The sequence below is a fragment of the Lepus europaeus genome, chromosome 23 (assembly GCF_033115175.1).
Source record: "Lepus europaeus isolate LE1 chromosome 23, mLepTim1.pri, whole genome shotgun sequence".
Taxonomy (NCBI): Eukaryota; Metazoa; Chordata; class Mammalia; order Lagomorpha; family Leporidae; genus Lepus; species Lepus europaeus.
This window is the reverse complement of record NC_084849.1, coordinates 20,448,561-20,470,626: the sequence shown is the minus strand read 5'-3', so window position 1 is coordinate 20,470,626 and position 22,066 is coordinate 20,448,561. Positions and strand designations below refer to the sequence as shown.

General features: G+C 69.2%; 1 protein-coding gene across 1 annotated transcript; it reads left to right on the top strand.

Moving 5' to 3' along the window:
* Positions 1–869: 869 nt before the first annotated feature.
* On the top strand, positions 870–21,826 carry ARID3A (AT-rich interaction domain 3A). The gene is made up of 8 exons (XM_062182411.1): positions 870–1,247; positions 2,959–3,289; positions 13,370–13,442; positions 15,430–15,613; positions 15,695–15,912; positions 18,284–18,580; positions 18,987–19,085; positions 19,807–21,826. The coding sequence occupies exons 1-8, from the start codon at positions 880–882 to the stop codon at positions 19,989–19,991; spliced, it is 1,755 nt and encodes a 584-aa protein (XP_062038395.1). The 5' UTR covers positions 870–879; the 3' UTR covers positions 19,992–21,826.
* Positions 21,827–22,066: the final 240 nt, after the last annotated feature.

Here is a 22,066-nt window from a genome sequence, read left to right as displayed (position 1 = left end):
GGTGGTGGTCTCCGTTCTCTCTGGGGTGGGGTGGTGGTCTCTCCCTTCTCTCTGGGGTGGGGTGGTGGTCTCTCCGTTCTCTCTGGGGTGGGGTGGTGGTCTCTCGGTTCTCTCTGGGGTGGGGTGGTGGTCTCTCCATTCTCTCTGGGGTGGGGTGGTGGTCTCTCGGTTCTCTCTGGGGTGGGGTGGTGGTCTCTCGGTTCTCTCTGGGGTGGGGTGGTGGTCTCCCCACCCAGCCGGCCCTTCTCTCTGGGTCAGGACCGTGGTCTCCCCACCACGCTGACCACAGCAGCATCTAGAACTTGGAACCAGAACCCCACGGAGACTCGAGGGCCGGAGCCGGCTGCAGCCAATCAGAGGCTGGAGAGGCGGGGTCCCTGTGTGAAGCAATAGGGCCAGGCCGGGCAGGCACCCTCCGCCTGGCACGTTTCTCGGTGGCCCAGTGGGGTGGGGCTTGGAGGCCCTTGGGAGTCGGGGGGGGGGGGCGCAGAGGGGCGAATGGGGCCAGCAGGTGCCTCTGCCGCCAGGTTTCCATCCTGGTGAGCCTGGGTGCCAGATCTCCCCAGAGGGCTTTGCAGGGTGGCGGCAGGGAGAGCTCGGGCAGGGTCTCACCTGCTCTCCCACTGCCCACAGGTTCCTGGAAGCGCCAGAGTGAGCCGGATGCCAGCTGCGGCCCCCCAGCGCCCCCCGCAGGCTGCCCCTGGCATGCCCCACGAGCCTTCGGCCTGAGCCCGGCGGCCCCCGCCCCCGCCCCCCGCCACCCTGCACTGCCCCGGCTCCCCCGAGGCCCCCACGCTGCAGTGCGGCCGGGCGCCCTCCCCGCAGGGGCCGCCCCCACCGCCCACCCCCGGTGCCCGGGGCGGCCCCGCCCGCAGGGCCATGAAGCTGCAGGCCGTGATGGAGACGCTCCTGCAGCGCCAGCAACAGCAGCGGGCACGGCAGGAGCTGGAGGCCCGGCAGCAGGAGCCCCCCGAGCCCCCCGCCGCACCCCCAGCCCGGGCCCGGGCCGCCCCGGACGAGGACAGAGAGCCGGAGCACGCCCGGATGCAGCGGGCACAAATGGCCGCGCTGGCCGCCATGCGGGCTGCCGCCGCCGGCCTGGGGCACCCGCCCAGCCCGGGAGGCTCCGAGGACCCCCCGGGCTCTGAGGACGAGGACCGGGCCCAGGAGGGGGCAGCGGGCTCACCCGCCCCGCCCGGCCGAGGCGGGGAAGGGCTCCCGGGGGCCGTGGGCTCCGACGACAACCTGTGAGTGTCCCCCCGGCCCCCATGTGAACTGGGAGTGAGTGGGTGGGGGCGGACACGAGTGTGGACGCTGTGGGAGGGGGTGGACACTGCGAGTGTGGACGCTGTGGGAGGGGATGGACGCTGCGAGTGTGGACGCTGTGGGGAGGAGGTGGACGCTGTGAATGTGGATGCTGTGGGGAGGGGGTGGACGCTGCGAGTGTGGATGCTGTGGGGAGGGGGTGGACACTGCGAGTATAGACGCTGTAGGGAGAGGATGGATGCTGTGAGTGGACGCTGTGAGTGTGGACGCTGTGGGGAGGGGGTGGACGCTGTGAGGAGGGGGTGGACACTGCGAGTGTGGACGCTGTGGGGAGGGGGTGGACACTGCGAGTATAGACGCTGGGTGGGGAGGGAGGGGGTGGACGCTGCGAGTGTGGACGCTGTGCGGAGGGGGTGGACACTGCGAGTGTGGACGCTGTGGGGAGGGGGTGGACACTGCGAGTATAGACGCTGGGTGGGGAGGGAGGGGGTGGACGGGAGGGGGTGGACGCTGTGAGTGTGGACGCTGTGGGGAGGGGGTGGACGCTGTGAGTGTAGACACTGTGAGTGTGGACACTGTGGGGAGGGGGGATGGACACTGCAAGTGTGGATGCTGTGGGGAGGGGCTGGACACTGCGAGTGTGGACTGTGGGGAGGGCGGTAGACACTGCGAGTGTGGACGCTGTGGGGAGGGGGTGGGCACTGCGAGTGCGGACGCTGTGGGGAGGGGGTGGACACTGCGAGTGTGGACACTGTGGGGAGGGCGGGTGGACACTGTGAGTGTAGATACTGCGAGTGTGGATGCTGTGGGGAGGGGGTGGACACTGTGAGTGTGGACTGTGGGGAGGGGGTGGACACTGCGAGTGTGGACACTGTGGGGAGGGGTGGACACTGCCAGTGTGGACTGTGGGGGAGGGCGGTGGACACTGCCAGTGTGGATGCTGTGGGGAGGGGGTGGACACTGTGAGTGTGGACTGTGGGGAGGGGGGTGGACACTGCGAGTGTGGACGCTGTGGGGAGGGGGTGGGCACTGCGAGTGTGGACTCTGTGGGGAGGAGGTGGACGCTGTGAGTGTAGATACTGCGAGTGTGGACTGTGGGGAGGGCGGTGGACACTGCGAGTGTGGACGCTGTGGGGAGGGGGTGGACACTGCGAGTGTGGGACTGTGGGGAGGGCGGTAGACACTGCCAGTGTGGACTGTGGGGAGGGCGGTGGACACTGCCAGTGTGGATGCTGTGGGGAGGGGGTGGGCACTGCGAGTGTGGACTGTGGGGAGGGCGGTGGACACTGCGAGTTTGGACTCTGTGGGGAGGAGGTGGACGCTGCGAGTGTGGACTGTGGGGAGGGCGGTGGACACTTCCAGTGTGGATGCTGTGGGGAGGGGGTGGGCACTGCGAGTGTGGACTGTGGGGAGGGGGTGGACACTGCGAGTTTGGACTCTGTGGGGAGGAGGTGGACACTGCGAGTGTGGACTGTGGGGAGGGCGGTGGACACTGCCAGTGTGGATGCTGTGGGGAGGGGGTGGGCACTGCGAGTGTGGACTGTGGGGAGGGCGGTGGACACTGCCAGTGTGGACTGTGGGGAGGGGGTGGGCACTGCGAGTGTGGACTGTGGGGAGGGCGGTGGGCGCCGCGGCAGGCTGGGGTGGGCAGCAGCTGTGGCCCGCCCGCTGAGCTGCACCGTGCCCGCCCAGGAAGCCCAAGTGGGCCGACGAGGAGCTGGACGAGGAGCTGGGGGACGAGGACGAGGACGACTACGACGACGACGACGACGAGGAGGAGGACGAGGACGAGGAGGACGAGGGCCTGGGGCCCCCGGGCGCCACTGGGCTGGGCACCGCGGCCCTGTTCCCCCGCAAGGCCCCGGCGGCCCCGGCCCTGCGCGCTGACGGCCTCCCCAGGGCGCTGGGCGGGCAGGAGCGGCCGGGGCCCGGCCCGGCGCACCCTGCAGGCGCTGCCCACTCGGCGCCGCCGCTGCAGCCACCAGACCACGGGGACTGGACGTACGAGGAGCAGTTCAAGCAGGTGGGCGGCCGGGCCGGGCCAGGGGTGGGCGTGCGTGGGGTCGAGGATGGCGGGGACAGGGCCGGCTCCGCCATGGGAGCGGTGCATCCCGTCGGGTCAGGGCTCGGCGTGCGGCTGAGGATGGTGCCGGGCAGGGCCGGCTCTGCCATGGAAGTGGTGTGGCGCGTCAGGTCGCGTCAGGTAACACGGCGCGTGGGGTCCGTGTAGGTCGTTGGCGGGCGGAGGGGCGCGCGGCTCTCGCGGGCTGCAAGTCCGCGGGGTCGCAGTCTAGTCGGGGTTAGGGTTGGGTCGGGGTCCAGGGCCCCAGAGCAGTCCCGTGGGAGCCGTGGGGCAGAGGACCCGCGCCCCAGCCGCCCGAGCCTGGATGCGGGGACGGCTGCACGGGGCGGGCTCGGGGGGGCCCCCGGGCCACTTCTTGGGCTCCGGGCGGGGCAGCAGCCGGCGTGTCCTTTGAAGTTGGGCAGATGGGTAGCAGATGGTGGCCAAGTCCAGGCCGTGTCTGGGTCCCGTGGCGGTCGCGGTGGCCCCAGGCGGCTGGCAGCATGAGCGCTCGGAGCGGCGGGTGCGTTGGAGGTGCCAGGCGGGGCGGGCGGCTGCTCGGGGAGTGGCCAGTTCGGGGGCGCTCTCCGGGCCCAGGGCAGGGGGTGGAGCTGGTGCCCCCCCACGTGCGGGGTCCCTGTGCACTCTGCCCATGCGGAGCAGGCTCCGTGTCAGCTGGGGGTCTTTGTGCAGCAGGAGGCAGAGGTGGGCAGGGGCCCCCGGGGCTCACAGCCCGGCCGGGGCCGCGGGGGAGGCCGCTATGGAGCAGCTATGCCGGGCCGTGTGCCAGGGCCGGGGGCCAGCGGGGATCCTGGCCGGTCGGTGACGGCCCGGGCACCTGCGGGCGCTGGCTGGAGCCCGTGTTGACTCTGGCGCCCGCCCCGCTGTCTTCCTGGCACGTGGCAGCCTGGCCGGCAGCCGCCGCTTGGCACCGGCCCCCGCGGCTTCCTCCCGGCTCTTGGCAGGGCCAGGGCTCGCTTCCGCCCGCAGGTCCTCGACAGCTGGGAGCTGCCGGGCCGCCTTGGCCGGGGCCCGGGGCTGCGTCCTGGCCTTGGAGCGCCCGCGGGCTGGGGTCTTTGCGGGGCGGCTTCGGGGCTCTCACTGCGAGGAACCCCAGCCCCTGCTAGCCAGCCTCCCTCCTGCCCCTGGGGACCGTGAATCACTTCCTGTCCCCGTGGACATCGCGTGGGCTCTGTGTCTGCGTCTCCCTGGGCGTGCGTGGCGTGCCAGGGTCTCACCCCTGCTCCTGGCTGCTCCCCATGTGCCTGGACCACGTGTGTGGCCCCTGTCCGTCTCCCTGGGCACGTGTGGCGTGTCAGGGCTTCGCCCCTGCTCCTGGCTGCTCCCTGTGTGCGTGGACCACGCGTGTGGCCCGTGTCTGTCTCCCTGGGCACGCGTGGCATGTCAGGGCCTCGTCCCTGCTCCTGGCTGCTCCCTGTGTGCATGGACCACGTGTGTGGCCCGTGTCTGTCTCCCTGGGCACGCGTGGCGTGTCGGAGCCTCGCCCTGCTCCCGTATGGGCGCACACCCAGGCTGCTGGCGCCTCTTGTTCCGTGTGTCTGTGGGGGACGCCAGGGAGTGGGGCTGAGGGGCCCTTGGTGGCCCCACGCTGGGCCGGGAGAGCTGGCCTGCGGCTCCGTCCTCGTGGGCGTGGCTTGCCTCCGTTACCTATGGGGGGTCGGGACTGGCGGTGTGCACGGTGGGTTACGGTGTGGCTGAGGACACTGGTGTCCGTATTGGGCCCGGGTTCGAGTCCTGGCCCGCCCTGCTTCCCGCCGGTGCCCCAAGGAAGGCGGCGGTGAGAGCGCCAGTGCGCGGGAGCCCAGCTCGGCCTCCGCCTCTCCCCGGCCCCGGCGCCCCGTCTGCTCAGCCGCAGGTTGGGGTCTGGCTCCGTCTTTCTCGTTTTTCCAGCTTAAAGACCTTTTTTGATGATGGGAAATACGTGCTGATGGGTTTTTTCTTTTGAAAGGCAGAGTTGGAGAGAGGCCTTCCATCCGCTGGGCCAGTCCCCAGATGGCTGGAGCGGTGGGGCTGGGCTGGAGCCAGGAGGCGGTGCAGGGGCCCAGCACCTGGGCCGTCCCCTTAGCCGCAGGGTCAGGCCTTGCCTGACTGCTCTGCTTCCTGCTGCCCCTTCCCTGCCCTAGGGCTGGGATGGGGAGGGGCACGGTGGGGGTGGGGGCGGGGCTGGAAGTGCCAGGGCTGGGGAGCAGGGCCGACATCCTCTCGCTCTGTGCAGGAGACCCCCAGCTGGTGGTGGGAACCAAAGCTGGACATGGGGCTCCCAGCTCTGAGGGGTCGGGGTTGGACCAGAGGAAGGGGCGTTGCAGCTGGGGTTTTGCAGGATATGTAAGAGCTCGTGCAACAGGCAGGGCCTGCTCCTTGGTAGAGCGTGGCCAGAAGGTGAAGTGGGGTGGGGGCAGACGTTGGGGAAAAGCAACTCTTGGAGCCAGGTGGGGGAGAGGGGCTGGGAGGACCTTCTCGGAGCCTGTGTCCAGCCCAGAGTGGGGGAGTCAGCGGTCCAGGCGCTGGGTGGGGTGGAGGTGCTGGGCAGAGGGCATGGCCTGGGGGTCAGGGCCCGGTGGCTGGGATGCGTGTTTGCCCAGCTCCTGTGTCTGTGTCTTCCTGGGGCCCCGCCCCCCCAGCCACTGCCTCATCAAAGCCGCTGTGGCTGCTGGCGAGGAGCCAGCTGGGCCATGGCGGGCGCGGCGAGGGTGCCTGCCCGCCAGCCCCTGGCACGGTGCCCCGGCCCGTGCCAGCCCTGGGAGCCGCGCTGACTCAGCCGGAAGCACCTTATCTGGCCCCCGGGTCGCCCGCGGGGGTCACCGCCGCCGTGGCCACTGCCAAGCGCCGGCCCCGCCCCACGCTTTCTAATAACACACGCGGGCAGAGCGCGTCGTCTGCTGCCCGGGGCGGCGTGCGGGGCGGGGGGGGGGTCCTCCCGTGGATGCGGGCCGGGCTCAGGCGCCCCGGCGAGGGCTGGGCGTCCTGCGGTGTGGACACGCGTGAGGGTGGCTGGAGCCCAGGGTGTCTGCCATCTGGCTCGCTGTGTGTGCACACGTGTGCCCAGGTCGCGCGTGGGGCAGCTGGAGCCCCCGTGCCCCTGACTGACCACCAGCCCCCGGCCGGCCCCCCCAGAGCGTGTTAACCATTAGCCTCCTGCCGTCCGGGTCAGTGGTCCTGGTCGGCTGCCCGGGCGCAGGTCCCCCTGCCGGCCTGGGCTCTGTAGCCGGCCCGACTGGATGCCCAAAGCGGAGCTGAGAGCCTTCAGCCCCAAGACTCCCCGGCTGGCCACCCCCGGACCACCCGGAAGTGGACGCTGGACTTAGGGCGCCCGCCAGACGCCTCCCTGTGTTGGCTGAGACGCTGTCGCCCGCCCAGGGGAGTCCAGGCCGCGTCAAGGAGCCATCGGGGTCCCGGCCCGGTGGGTGGCGTGCGGGGGTGGGGCAGCCCGCCCCTTCTCCCTCGCCTGGTTGCACACGGCTGGAGGACAATTGGGGGTCACGAGGTTAAATGGTCACTGATCTGCCCATTGAAGGCCCCGGGACGCGGCCTCGCCCCCGCGGTCAGGGCTGGCCGGGGTCTTGGGCTGCGGCCCTCCCACCTCCAGGGCACAGGGGACACAGGCAGGGTCACCCCGGGGAATCCGGTCCCCAGCTGGACGCGTGGCCGAGCCTCAGGATGGGCCTCGTGGGGTCAGTGGTCAGGCTGGGCCCTAACCGGCTCACTGCAGACTCCCAGCCCAGGGGCGCCGGGCAGTGGCCACTGTGGCCAGTCCTGCCTGCAGCCCCAGGACCTTTGTCCCCGACTACAGAGGGGTCCTGGGGTCCTTGTGTACTCTGGCACGTGGCGAGGCCGCACGGTGTGGTGTGCGGTGGCCGCTGGGGACCGGCAGGACCATGGGACGGGGTGAGGGCAGCGGCCTGAGTCCCTGTGTGCCACCTGGCCCTGGTTCTTCCCGGGTGCCATGTCTGTGTATTGGACACACGTGTGCCTGTGTGCGAGCGCCGCGTGCTGTGGCCCCGTGTGGCAGCGCCGGCCTCTGCCCTCCCAGGAGCCCCGAGTCTCTGCCCCAGTGCCCTTTCCCTCAGCCCTGCCCGTCCTCCCATGCCAGGCATCCCTGGGGGGCCAGGAGACCAGGGGCCGTGCGGAGGGCTGGGCCAGGGTGACCGGCGCAGGCCTCGCGGGGTTTCACCGGGGGAGGCGCGGCCGTGAGTCCATCCTAACTGCTGTGCCCAGGACCTGGGGCGCCCTGCTCTAGCCAGCGTCCTGCCTGGCGTTGGGCCTGTCCCTCCCCGGCCGGCTGGCGGGCAGGCAGGGAGCGCCTGGCACCTGTTCTTGGAAGGGAGGCGGGGCCCGGGGCTGCCCCTGCGGCCGGTGCCCGGCGGCCGGTGCACCCCCGCCAGCCGCCCTCACTTCCTGCCTCGGCCTCGGCTTCCCCCCGAGGCAGGGGCCACGTTCTGACAGGCTAGAGTTTTCATCTTTGTGCACAGCGATAGAGCAAGACAGGGACAGACCTTCGGTCCCCACGTTTGCCCCCCGAACGCCTTGAACAGCCAGGGCTGGGAGCCCCGTCTGGGTGTCCCCCGTGGGTGGTGGGGGCCCACAAACTCAAGCCAGCCATCACCTGCTGCCTCCAGGGTGTGCACTCGGAGGGAGCCAGGCTCCGGGCACCTGACGTGGTGTCCCGAGCAGCGGCTAGGTGGGGAGGCCCTGCCCGCCCTCACGGTGGCCATCCAGGGAGTGGACGGATGGGGCATGTGATGGCGCCAGCTGTGCGCCCCGGGAGGAATGCTTGCTGCCCGTAGGCCGGTGGCCAGAGCGACCCGTGCCGTGGCTCTATCCCCAGCCTGGCCCTGCAGGGGCCTTCCCGGTGGCCGTCTCAGGCCAGGCTGGGATGGGCTGCGTGGCTGTCCGCGGACGTGGCCAGGGTGGGAGTGTCCGGCCTCTCGGCCTGCCTGCCCCTGGCAGCCAGCGCTCGGCTAGGAGTGAGTGCGAGGATCTGGGCTGGGAGCCTGCCCCCGTGGGTCTCTCCCAGCGCCTGCAGGCGGGGCGGACTCCCGGCCAGAGGGAACCCCAGGCCCTGGGCCCGCAGAACCCAGATGGAGGCTGAGGCCAGTGGCCTGGCAGGAGTGGCGGCGGCGGCGGGGGGGGGGGGGGCTCTCCGGGGTCCCAGCGACTCCTGCTGCTGTGTCCTGGCGACCCTCCTGGGCGGCCCACGCTGCATGCGGAGGGGTCCCGGGGCCCGGCCTGGGTCCTCCCAGTGCCTCTGTCTGTGCTCGGCTGCTCGGGGCCAGACCCCGGGCAGGGGGCTCCGGCGTGGGCTGCAGCCCCAGGCTCGCCGGTCATCCCTGGGCCTCTGTGTCGCCACCCGTGGAAGGGGTTGGCAGCCGACAGCAGTGTCTCCGCGCACCCAGCGGAGGGGACTGTGGCCGACCAGGGCGGGGGAGAGGGGAGGCCAGGAGAGGCCGCGGCCGCTGGGTCTTGGGGTCCGGAAATCCAGAGTAGGGGCTGGCGCCGGGTCACGCCTGTGGCCGTTTTTGGAGCGTCTTCGTACTAATTTCGCTCTCGTGGGTGGGGCGCTGTGTGTTTTCGGAGAGGGGACCCGGGGCCCGGTGGGCGTGGGGGTGGCCGAGGGGACAGATGTCTCTGCCCTGCCCAGAATCACTTCCCCAATTTCCCGCGAGGCCGGCGCCGCATCTGTGTCCGAGGAGGCCCCGCCGCCTGCGGAGCTGACGGGAAACGAAAGAGCCGCGCGGCTCGGGGAGCCCCCGGCTGGTCAGGTGCACCTGGGGGGGGGGGGGCTCGTGGCCGGGCAGCGCCCGGGAGGGCGGGGGAGGGCCCGCGGGCGCCCGTGGCCTTGTACATCCCTCGGGGCCTCCTCAGGGACAGACCCCAGCGCCGCCACCGTCTGCCTCGTGCCCTGGCCAGCATCCAGCACGGGCCTGGACTGGAACTGCTCGCTCGGGGCCGCAGGCTGAGTGACCGAGCGAGAGCCCCGCGGGCTGACCCTGCCCCCCGCAGCCGCCACCGCCCCCTCCTCCTCCTCCCAGTCCTGGGAGTTCCCGAAATGGGGAAGCCACAGGCCCTCCCTCCCTGCTGGGTAAACTGAGGCCCCTGATTCTGGAACCTTCCACCTGGGGGCCCCGCCCTGCCTCCGTGCCCTCTGCGTGTTCCTGCCGGGCCATGTGCCTCGGGGTGGCAGAGCCCACCCCGGCCAGTGTCCGGCAGCCTGGTCACCAGCCATGCACGGACCTCTGTCAGTTTCCCCAGGGGTGTGGGCCCAGCGTGGGTGTTTCTGTGAAGGGAGGGGCTCCCCAGGGACCCTGTCTACCTGCCCCCCCCCCCCAACGGCCTCAGTGCTGAGTCATAGCAGGCGGGCGGCCCTGGGCCTCCGGGTGCCTGATAGCAAGGGCTTTATCTGGGGAGGGGGACCTGGCACCCGGACACCCTGAGGCTGCCTGCATGGGGGTCTCATGGTGGGGGCAGACAGGGGAGGCGCTCCCGGATGCAGGTCCTGCCCGGCTCGGAGCAGGACTCCAGGGTCAGGGGCCATGAGGTGCAAAGGCCCTGGGGCAGGCTCACTGGGGCTGGGGGAGGGGCCACCAGCCGACAGTTCACCCGCATCTCAGAGGGGGTGAGGACGCTGGGACGCAGGGTGGGGCGCACTCGTGCCCTCACACCCACAGCAGGGTGGTCATGGCGGCCGGCCGGCATCCGGGGAACACCACGCAGCCAGGGGCCGCGGCGGCGATGCCGGCACACAGGAAGCATCCAGGCCGGGCCAGGCCGATCCAGGCCGTTCCAGACAGGAAGTGGATTCACCGGGGGCCGGGGCTGGCGGAATGCTCCAGGAGTGGATGGTGGTAAATGGTTGCACAACATTGCGAACGCAGCCCCCGGCTGTTCACCTAGGTTAATTCCCCGTTATCTGAATTTCACATCGCCGCCTGTTTTTACAAGCTACAGGAGACTGAGGAGAGAGACCCCAGGCCCACCCAGCCCCTCACTCGCTCATTCCCCAGCAGGGCCTGGGTCCCCAGTGCCCAGAGCCCTGGCCAGCGACGGTTCCTCTGGGCTGGGGCAGGTCCCTGCCTGCCTTCTTCTCCCTGGTCTCCAGGGCTGCCTCCTGGGGTCTGGAGGTCAGGGCTGCCCCCGGCCCCAGCTGGGCAACTGTTCCAGGTGGAGACCGGCGGCTGGACTTTGGAGTGCGGGGTGGGTGGGGGCCGAGGTCCTCCTGGGGCGGTTTCTTTACTGCAGGGGCCCCTCGGCCTTGCCCGGGTGCCGCCCCTGGGCCCCCGGGGCGGGCGTGCGCTGGGAACTGGTGTGACTGCCCAGGTGGGGCCCGGCTGGGGGCAGGTGCAGCCGCCCCGGGTGTCAGCGGGGCCTGGGGAGGGGGCTGCTGTGGGCTGGGCACTGCGGGCTCCCTCCCCATGACCTGGCCGACTGTCCCCAGCCGAGTCTGCACCTGCCTCCCAGAGCTGGAGCGGGCTGGGGAGGGGTCCCGAGCCAGGGCTGAGCCCCTTGGCTCCTGAGGGGTCTTCCGGCCCTGCAGGTGGCTGAGGAACACCCCCACCCACCACCCACACACACACCCAGGGTCCTGGGACTCGCTGGTCAAGGCTATAACCCCGCCCCCACAAACAAGAATTTCCTGTTTGCTGTTGGCTGGGGGGGATGGGGGATTTCTGGTGTTTCCTCTCCCTCCCTCCCTGTCCCTGCCCCACAGCCACACCTGAGCCCTGGGCGCCTCACTCCTCCCCCAGCAGGGGAGGGGATGGGCGGGGGGGGGGGGGTGGTGAGGAGGGGGAGAAGGGGCCTCTCTGGGAAGGTGGGAGGAGATGGCCTTGCGGGCTGCTGAGAGTGGCCTTGCAGTGCAGAGGCCCCGGGGTGGGAGCAGGGTGTCCACCTGCCCGTCCCGTCCGTCGTGGCAGGGTCAGCTCAGCTCCCCTTCCTGGGCCTCAGTCTCCCCTCCTGTGAAATGGGCGGGGCCCTTGGGGCGCAGAGGCCTGCGGGAGCCAGGTGTGTGTGTGCGTGCCTGGGTCCGCGTAGGAAGCCCTGCCGTGTGCCGCCAGCCCCCACCCAGCCTCGCCTGAGGTTTTGCCCTGGGTGGGAGCCCACGGGGCCCCAGCATTTCCTGACTGCTGTGTGCTTGGCCCCGTTCCGGACCCCGGGGGTAAAGCAGAGCCATGAGGGAGGGGCCTGGGGAGGGGTCCTGTCAAGCCTGGGACCAGAGTGTGGGTGCTGGGGTGGCGGGGGGGGGGGTCGGAGGTCCTGCCCCTGCCCCCGCCCCAGCCCTGCCTGGGGTCTGGCCCTCTGGGGGCTGTCTGGTCGCCTCTGGCGGGGGCAGGGGCTGCCGCTGAAACACCAGCGGGGAGGCCTGGGTGGGGTGGGGGGTGTTCTGTGGCCTCCCGGTGCAACCTCAGAGCCTGTCCAGCATAGTGGCCCACAAGGGGGGCCTGAACACTGCCGTGGGGCGTCTAGACACCACCCCATCCCCCTATCCCCGTGGCCCCCGCCAGCTGGCTGGGGCGGGATGCACCCTGCAGGGCAGCGGAACCGGGAGCCGCTGGGGCCTTGGGGCCTTTACTGCCCGCAGCCATGTCATTAAAGAGGCCTCCCCGCTGCTGGGGGGCCGCAGTGCCCTTTTATGGCCTGGGATCAATGCCCTGTGCACGGGGTCTGAGTGAGCGCTGCCCCCCGCCTGCTGACCCGCCATTTGGCCAGGGGCGAGGCACACCCCCCTTTTGCCTCTGCCAGCCCGGCCCTGGAAGCGGGAGCCAGGATTCCCAGCTGTCTGTGGTCCTGCTGCTGCTACTGGAGGTTGAAGATGGGTTTGTTTGAAAGGCAGAGTCACAGAGAATCTTCCATCCGCTGGGTCCCTCCCCAGGCGGTCACAACAGCCGGAGCCGGGAGCCTGGAGCTCACCCAGGTCTCTCCCATGTGGGTGCAGGGCCCTGGCACTTGGGGGATCGCCTGCTGCCTTCCCAGGCACCTCAGCAGGGAGCTGGGTTGGGAGTAGAGCAGCCGGGGGACCGAACCGGCGCTACCCGCCGCACCACAGGGGCCCCTTTATCTCAGAGGCTCCCCCTGCTCGGGAAGGTTGTATGCCCCCCTCAGCCTGTGCCTCGGTAAGGGGCCACTCCCTGTGTCTGGGCCCAGACCCCGCTCTGGCCGTGGGCCGGGGTGGCAGTGACCTAGGACAGCCCCGGGCCGGCCCCCCGCCCCCAACGTTGTAGCTGAGTCACGGCTGACTTGTGAAGCCGTTGGCTGTGTGCGCGCCCTGGACAGGAAGCAAACGCCCGAGGGTCCTGGCTCAGGACTGGACAGGGGCAGCAGGAGCTCAGCGCGTGGCTCTCGGTGTGCGCACGCGTGCCCGCAGCCCGTGGGACCTGCCGGCCACCGGCCAGCTGTGTACCTGCTGGCCTCCCGGCCCTTGGGCAGCTGAAGGGGAGTGGGCCTCCCTGACCGGCATAAATCAGCCGAGGAATGCGGGCTGGCCAGTCTGCCGGGCCACCCAGGGCAGGCAGCGGGGCCTCGACCTGTCCCCGTCACATAGCAGGGGACAGACACTGAGGCCCTGATGGCCGCCGGGCAGCCGGGTCCCCGGCAGGAGCGGACCTCGGCCTGATGACTCACCCAGCCGAGGCCGAACCGGAGGTTTCGAGGCCCCCCGTGACCCACCGGCCAGCTGTGTGCACAGGAGCTTGGGGCTCCTGGTCAGCTCGGGGCCCCCTGGGAGAGCCTGGGGCGTCCATGGTGGCCATCCCGGTCATTTGCTGAGGAGCCTGGGTAGCTGTTGTTGGGGTCCAGGCGTGTCCCCAAAGTGAGGTCCTGACCGCACGTGAGCCAGCAGGGCTCCGGCGAGATGAGGGGCAGCCGGCCCTGCCCACACCTGACCCCTGGCTTCTGCCCCCAGACTGACAGGTTCCAGCTCGTTTGGGTGTTTTGCCTCACCGACCCCCAGGGCCAGTTCGTGGGCCTGCAGGGTCCTGGGGGCCAGGACCCCTGGCCCTGGCTGACGCACCGCCTGTGTGCCTACAGCTGTACGAGCTGGATGGAGACCCCAAGCGGAAGGAGTTCCTGGACGACCTGTTCAGCTTCATGCAGAAGCGAGGTGAGCGCCCCCCCCCCCCCGCCGCCGCCGAGGACACGGGGCAGACATGGGGAGGGGCATGGGCCAGTGGAGGCGGCATGGGGCAGATGTGGGGGGGCACAGGCCAGATATCTGAAGGAGGAGGCACGGGGCAGACGTCTTGGGGACACGGGGCAGAGATGTCTGGTGGAGGAGTCAGGGGACAGAGACGTCTGGGGGGCACGGATGGCTGTGGGTCTCAGGTGGGCCCCCTACCCTGAGACCCAGGGTGCAGTGGAGGGGAGAGGCTCTTGCTCCAGGACCCCCAGAGTGGGGCTGACAGGTGGCCTGGGCAGCCTCTGCGTTGGGGGCGCAGGATTAGACCCCTGTGGGGGGGGGCAAGTGAGGGGCCAGGACGGACCCCCTGCAGTGCCGAGTGCAGGCTGCCGGTTTACCATGCACTTACTGCGCGCCTGCTATGTGCTGGCCTGGGCTGTCGCGAGGTGGACTTGGGACCATCCCTGGGCAGGTGTCCAGCTAGGGTGTCCCAGGCCCAGGCAGACCAGGGCCTCAGGCTCAGAGGGGGCGAGGGGCCTGGCCCCAGCCTAGCCCAGCCGTGGAGGCGGGGACGCGCCACGCCCCCTCTGGTTGGCAGCCCAGGGCAGGGCCGGGTCCTCCCACCCCAGACCCCTCCGCGGGAGGGGAGACCCTGGCGGCTGCGCCCTGCTCCCGCCCGCCCGTGCCCAGCCCAGCCCAGCCGGCTTTGTCCAGGCCTCTGCCCGCCCCTCCCTGGCTTCTGTAAACACAGGAAGGGAAGGAGGGGAAGGGGGGCTGCCTCCTCCGGACCCCTCTGCCCAGCGGCCTCCAGGTTAACCCCTCCCGTGCCGCGGCGAGGAGTGTGGGCCGGCGCTATCGCCCGAGCCAGCCCCGCTGCCCCTGGTGTGGCCAGAGAGATGGCCACGCTGTTGTTATCATCACGTCCACACTGGCCAGAGCCCCCCGGCCCCCGCTGGGGCCTCCGAGCACCCAGACCCAGCGCGAGCCCTTGTCCTGGGCCCCGAGCCTGGCGTGGTGCCTGGGTGCTGCTGAGGTGAGGCTGGGGGCCCCGTGGAGGGCCTACAGACCGGACTCCTGGGAGCGGCGCCTGGGGGGCCGAGAATCCCTCCCCCCAAGATGGGGAAGAGGTCGGGTTTCTCCAGGCTTTGCTCTGGGAATGAGGGGAGGGGTCCTGCCCGGCCCCTCCCTCCTCAGCGGCCCTGCTGTTTCCTTGACAACAGGTCACCCCTCCCTGTCACTCCTGCCTGGGCCCCCACCAGGCCCTGGTTTCTATAAACATCCTCCCCCTCCCCCGCCACCACCCGACCTCCCAGAAGGCCCTGGGGCTCCCCGTGTCCTGAGCCGGGAGGGGCGGCCTGGACACTGCCACAGCCTGGACGCGGGGCTGCCTCTCCCTCCTGGGCTGGGAAACGGAATTGGGAGTTTGGGGGTCCGAGGTCCCCATGTCCCTGGGGTCTCCCCCACTCATGGGGGTGCTGCCCTGGGCCTTGCGGCCAGGGGCTGGGGCTGGGGTCCTGAAAGGGGAGGGCCTTGGGACACAGGGAGCCCGTTTCCTTGTCTGAGCAGTCAGCGTCCCCCCACGGGGCGAGCCGTCAGCGGCTGTGGCTGGGACAAGGCCGGTCCATCTTCACCGTGTTTGAGCGCCTGCTGTATCCTGGGCGGAGTACTGGGCCCACAGTACCTGAGCCAGTGGCTTCTCCCGTCCCCAGTGCCGCTGAGCTGAGAGCCAGCGACTGGGAGGCCGGGCAGAGGCCCAGGCGGGCACCTGCGGGGTGGACCCCTGCCCTCTCCCGGGAGACCAGAGGCCCCCAGAGCTGGGAGGGAAGTTCTGGCACTTGTCCCCGTGCCCCTCCTGGAGAGACCCCCGCCCAGGCAGAGATGCACCCTGGGAGCCCGCCTGGGCCATGGATCTCGGGGGAGAGCCGGGCACGCTGCCCCACACCCCGGCCTCAGCCTGGCCCCTCGCCTGCAGGGACGCCCGTGAACCGGATCCCCATCATGGCCAAGCAGGTGCTGGACCTGTTTATGCTGTACGTGCTGGTGACGGACAAGGGCGGCCTGGTGGAGGTCATCAACCGGAAGCTGTGGCGGGAGATCACCAAGGGCCTGAACCTGCCCACGTCCATCACCAGCGCCGCCTTCACCCTGCGGACCCAGTGCGTGGGGGTGGTGGGTGGGGGCTGCGGGGCGGGCGGGGGGCGGGGCGTCCGGTGCCATCCGCCCCTCGCCTCCCACAGGTACATGAAGTACCTGTACCCCTACGAGTGTGAGAAGCGGGGCCTGAGCAGCCCCAGTGAGCTCCAGGCCGCCATCGACAGCAACCGGCGCGAGGGCCGGCGCCAGGGCTTCGGGGGCTCCCTCTTCGCCTACTCGCCCAAGCTGCCCGTGTCCTCCCTGGGCCTGGCCACCAGCACCAACGGCAGCCCCATCGCCCCGGCCCCCAAGATCAAGAAAGGTAGGGAGCTTGGGCCTGGGTCCCAGCAGGTGGGGGGGGGGTGGTAACCTGTGGTAACCACCCGTGTTGGCCTGCAAGACAGCTGCCAGTCAGCCCGTGCTGTGACCAGGCAGACATCACCAGTCAACCCTGAGTCCCTGTCTGTGTCTGTACCGGCAGGCAGACATCACCAGTCAAACCCATGTCCCCGTCTTGTATCTCAGTCAACCCCCTGTCTCTGACTGTGTCTGCACCGGCAGGCAGACATCACCAGTCAACCCGTGTTCCTGTCTGTGTCTGCACTGCCGCAGACATCACCAGTCAACCCCGAGTCCCTGTCTGTGTCTGCACCGGCAGGCAGGCAGGGGTCAGCCAGTGTCTTCCCCAGTTCTGTCCTAAGGCAGAGTTACAGACGCAATACAGAAAGTGCATTTTACAAAGCAGTGAAGAGGGCCGGCGCCGTGGCTCAACAGGCTAATCCTCCGCCTAGCGGCGCTGGCACACCAGGTTCTAATCCCGATCGGGGTGCCAGATTCTGTCCCGGTTGCCCCTCTTTCAGGCCAGCTCTCTGCTGTAGCCTGTGGCCCTGGAGTGCAGTGGAGGATGGCCCAAGTACTTGGGCCCTGCACCCCATGGGAGACCAGGAGAAGCACCTGGCTCCTGTTTTCAGATCAGCACGGTGCGCCGGCCACAGCGCACCAGCTGCGGCGGCCGTTGGAGGGTGAACCAACAGCAAAGGAAGACCTTTCTCTCTGTCTCTCTCCCTCTCACTGTCCACTCTGCCTGTCAAAAAAAAAAAAAAAACAGTGAAGAGACCGGCACCGCGGCTCAATAGCCTAATCCTCCGCCTGCGGCACTGGCACCCCGTGTTCTAGTCCCGGTAGGGGCGCCGGATTCTGTCCCGGTTGCCCCTTTTCCAGGCCAGCTCTCTGCTGTTGCCTGGGAGTGCAGTGGAGGATGGCCCAAGTGCTTGGGTCCTGCACCCCATGGAAGACCAGGAGAAGCACCTGGCTCCTGCCTTCGGATCAGTGTGGTGCACCGGCCACAGCGCGCCGGCCACGGTGGCCATTGGAGGGTGAACCAACGGCAAAGGAAGACGTTTCTCTCTCTCTCTCACTGTCTACTCTGCCTGTCAAAAAAAAAAAAAAAAAAAAGCAGTGAAGAGGGAGGAAAAAGACACGAGTCCTGTGCTAGTGCAGACATTACTAATTGATCGCTGTTTTTCTGTCTACTGAGATAGGCATTATTAGCAGCCCATTCAGGCATTGCTAATCGGTCTTAGCATTGATCCAGTTCTGTTTGCTTTTTTCTGGCTCCATGTGCCTGGTAGACATCGCTAGCTGATCACCGCGCTCTTTCGGGTTGGGGTTTAGAACCTGCTCACCAGGCAGAGGCCGTGTGGCTCGGTCGGAGCCCCTGACCCTCCCAGGAGCTGTCCTGTCTGCGCAGACATCACCAGTGGATGGCCTGGGCCTCCCTGCCCCAGGCAGATGGCTGTGCGGGGGTGCCAGATTCTTGGTTCCAGAGACTTCCCTGGGCGGGGCTGAGGGTCCGGTTGCTGCCCAGGGCCCTGAGATGAGGAGCGGGCAGACCTGGGGGCTGGGGTCTCGCCCTGTGGCCTTGGTTCCCCTGCTGCCACTCATTCCCGCTGAACACCCCGAGCTGGAGGCCCGCTGCAGGGGCTCCCAGGAGGCAGGAACACAGCTCAGAAGTCACACGTTCTGGGGCCCGGGCCCGGGCTGGGGAGCCCGTGGGCGCAGAGGTGCAGGGTCAGCGTGGAGCCCTGGGTGGGACCCCCGAGGACACAGGCGCCGTGGCAGGGGCGCGGTCAGGAGTGGGGCTGCCGTGGTGCCCATGTCGTCTGTGGGTGGGGTGATGGGCGCTCCAGGTGAATGGCTGTGCCCAGGTGGGCCGTGGGGTGCTCTGGCTCTGGCTGTGGCTGTGGCTGTGACAGGTGCTCCGGGGCCCCTGGGGCCGCGCCTGGAGAAGTGGGTGAAGACAGCTTTGCCGGGGAGGCGTTTGGCCTGGTGGCTGAGACCCCGGACCCCCGGGCCCCCGACAGCAGACCCTGGAGGCACCGGGGCCCCTGCCCGGGTCCGGGAGTCTGCGAGGAGTTCAGAGCTCCTGGCCTTGGCCGGGCGTTTGGGAGTGACCAGCGTGTGGGAGTTCTCTTAAACTGGAAAAAAAAAAGAATAATTCTTAGTAAAGGAAACCCACGCGTCATCTCCCTGGACACGCGTCCCGGGAGCCTGTGGGAGACCCTCGCCGGGTGCCCACCCCGGCCGCCCCTCCTCCCACCCCGCCACCGAGCCCTGGTCAGCCTGCTGCCCGGGCTCCCCCCGCCTCCGCGGTCACCGACACTCTGCCCCCCCCCCCCCGCTCTCCCGTGCAGAGGAGGACTCGGCCATCCCCATCTCGGTGCCCGGCCGCCTGCCCGTGTCCCTGGCGGGCCACCCGGTGGTGGCGGCCCAGGCAGCGGCGGTGCAGGCGGCAGCGGCCCAGGCGGCCGTGGCGGCCCAGGCGGCGGCGCTGGAGCAGCTGCGGGAGAAGCTGGAGTGCGGGGAGCCCCCCGAGAAGAAGATGGCGCTGGTGGCCGACGAGCAGCAGCGGCTCATGCAGCGCGCCCTGCAGCAGAACTTCCTGGCCATGACCGCCCAGCTGCCCATGAGCATCCGCATCAGCAGCCAAGGTAGCGGCGGGGGCGGGGCACGGGGTGGGCGGAGCACGGTGGGCGGGGCGGGGCAGGGGGTGGGCGGGGCACGGGGGCGCGGTGGGGCGGGGCAGGAGGGTGGGCCATGGAGGGTGGGCCCGGCCAGGCCGGGCGTCCCCCACACACACCCTGGGAACTGGATGCAGCCTGAGCACCTGCTGTATGCACTGGTGACATGTGGTCCGGGCACCAGCTGTATGCACTGGTAACATGTGGTCCGGGCACCTGCTGTATGCACTGGTGACATGTGGTCTGAGCACCTGCTGTATGCACTGGGGATGGATACAGTGCATTCCGCTTAGCTCTTGGTGCCTGGGGGAGACCAGCGTGAAAGGGGAGGCTGCCGGGGCGCTCCTAGTTATAAGTGGCGGGCGTCTTCCCTCAGCCTCGGAGAGCCGCCAGGACCCAGCCGTGAACCTGACGGGCGCCAACGGCAGCAACAGCATCAGCATGTCGGTGGAGATCAACGGCATCATGTACACAGGTACCCGTGGCCCCTGGGGGCTCAGCGCGGTCCCGAGCCGGGCTTGCCCCCCCAAGGCCGTCACAGCCCACCCTGGGGGCTCAGCAGGGTCCCGAGCCGGGCTCGCCCCCCCCCCAGGCGGCCAAAGCCAACCCTGGGGGCTCAGCGCGGTCCTGAGCCGGGCTCGCAGCCCCCCCCCCCCCAGGCCGCCAAAGCCAACCCTGGGGGCTCAGCGCAGTCCCAAGCCGGGCTCGCCCCCACGAGGCGGCCACAACCAACCCTGGGGGCTTAGCGGGGTCCTGAGCCGGGCTCACCCCCCGAGGTGGCCACAGCCCACCCTGGGGGGCTCAGCAGGGTCCCGAGCCCGGCTCGCTTGCAGAGGCAGCCACAGCCCAGTGTTCCCCTGAAGACTGGTGAGGCTGACCCTGGTGCTGGCCACCAGGGGGTGCTGTTGGCACAGAGCAGCCTGGGTGCCCAGACGCCTGGACGGTCAGGGCGGCCCTGCAGGTGCTGGGTGGGCTCCTAGGAGTGGAGCAGCTGTGTGTGCGTGTGTGCACACGTGCATGTCTGGATGGGTGTGTACACATGTCTGAATCCCTGCACTGCGTATGCACACGTGTGTGGGTTGTGTGCGCAGACAGCCGGGTAGATGGGGAGACCCGGGCTGGGGTCTCAGGGCGGGTCCTGGGGAGACCGGGCGGGCTCTGCGCCCTCGTGACCGCGCCTTCCTGTCCCCGCACAGGAGTGCTGTTCGCGCAACCGCCGGCCCCCGTGGCGCCCTCGGCCCCCAGCAAAGGCGGCGGCGGCGGCGGCCGGGGCGCAGCCGGCGGGACCAGCGGCGCTGCGGGCGGGCCTGCGGGGCCTGCGGGGCCTGGGGGGCTGCCCGCACCCGCCACCTCTTCTACCTCAAGTAATTCGTTGCCTTAACCGCGTTGCCCTGCGCCCGCCGCCCTCGCTCTGCCCCTCGGGCCAGGACGGAGCCACAGCTGACGCCAAAAAGGAGAGAGAATATATACAAATAGAGTTTAATAAAACGGGAAAGCAGGCCCACGTGAATGTCTCAGGTTTCGGAGCCCAGCAGAGCGAGGACCGGCGGCCCGGCCACCTCGTCCGTCCAGCGCGCAGCGTGACCAGCGTCTCCCCGCGCTCGCTCACGCGGCCGGTGCGGGACGCCCCGAGCCGCGAACACGCGCCCAGTTGTTGCTTGGGAACTACTTTCTTCTTCTCATTTTTTTTTTTTAAAGAAATAGCAACGTTCAAACTCTAGGGTTTTAAGAGGTTGTGGGGTCTGCTTTGTAAATATTTTATTCGGGTCAAGCCTTAGGAAGAGGGTATCTATATATCTATATATCTCTATATTTGTGTGCGCCCAGGGACAGACCCGCAGCTCGCACCGTGCGCCCCGCGCCGACTCAGGGACAATGGAGGGGGCGTCGTGGGGCCGGGCCCAGCTCAGGGCGAGGGGCGGGGCCGCGGCGCCCCGAGCTCCCGCACCCCGACTTTCTCACGCCTCCTCCCCGCGCCCCATGCCGTGGCCCCGGAACCCGTGCCTCCGGAGCGTCTCAGGGCCCCGGGGGTCTCCCTCCACCCGCCGCAGCACAATCATCCTAGAAACGGGGGTCGCCCCAGACCCCGCCTCGCCGGCGGCCCCCCACCTGGCCGCGGGGGCTGTGTCCGCTGCACATTTCTACCTCAGGTCTGACTTTGATGCCAAAAACTGCGCCCGCCCGCCGCGCTCCGCGCCTCCCTGGGAGGTTGGGCGCGGGGGTGGCGCGTGTCACATGTCACTGGGTGTGTGTGTGTGTGTTCCTGTGTGCGTGTTGGGGACTGGCGCGCCTGTGCTGTGCGCGCCGTCCAGCCCGGGGTGTCCAGGGCTGGATTCTACTCAGGGGACCTGGCCTGCTGTAACGGCTCCCGGGGCGCCCGGCTGACCGCAGCCGCTGGGCCAGGGGCCGGGCCGCCGGAGCCCCTGCAGGTGCAAGGGTGGGGGTCCTCCGCTCTGCCTCAGGGGCCCCCACCCAGTGCCCCCACCTCCAGGTCCTGGCCACGCCCTGCTGCTGGGGGCTCTGGGTGGCAGCTTCCTGGGGTGCGGCTCAGCGCCCCTCTGTTAGCCCGGCTAGGGGAGGGGCAGTGCCTTGGCCACCAGGACCCTGGGCAGAACCATGGGGCTCCCCACAAAACTCAGGGCGAAGAGGGCTTGTGGGAACCCCTGCTCTGACTGCTTCTAGAATCTTCTGTAACCGCTGAGGGGCCGGGCGGCGCGCGCTCCGCTGCGGAGAGCCCCGCCCATGCAGGCCCACTGCGCTCCTCGCCTGGCTCTTTTTTTTTTCCCCGAGTTTTCTTTTTTCTTTTGCTTTTTTTCTTTTTCTTGGCACACACAAATTCAGCCTGCATTCTCGATCCCGTAAAATTTCAGTTCCTCCGGGGTCTTTGTCCGGTGGCGTGGGGACCACGTCTGAACTCAGGTAAAAGGAAAAAAAAAAACTTTAAAAAAAGGTGAACCTGCTCTACCTCCGGCCGGGCCCGGCCCCGCCCCGCCCCGCCCCGCCCCACCCCTAAGGATTTCAGTCTGCAGAACATTAAGGTGTTAAAGGCAAAAAAGACAAAAAGACCAAAAAAAAAAAAAAAGTGTGATTTTGAGACTTAAAGAACACTGAAAGTTTACATTTTATAACATTATTCAGATTGTATTTAAGCTCCAGAAATATTTAAGACAATTGTAACCCTGTAAAGCTGATGAGATATTAAACGAGACACTTCTGACTTGGAACTGTGCGTGTCCTGTGCTTCTTGTGCGGCCGCGGCCGGGGGTGCGCGCCCAGCGTGGGGGGCGGGGCGGGCGCGAGGCCCCCCCCAGCCCCGAAGTCCACGGCCGCAGCTGCCCGCCCCCCGACCCCCCGTGGCCCGCTGCTCCCTGTGCCCCAGCCCAACCCAGGGGACGTGACTGGCCCAAGGTCAGCGCGGCCAGGGCCGGCCCGGGCCGGTCCCTCCGGGAGGCGTGA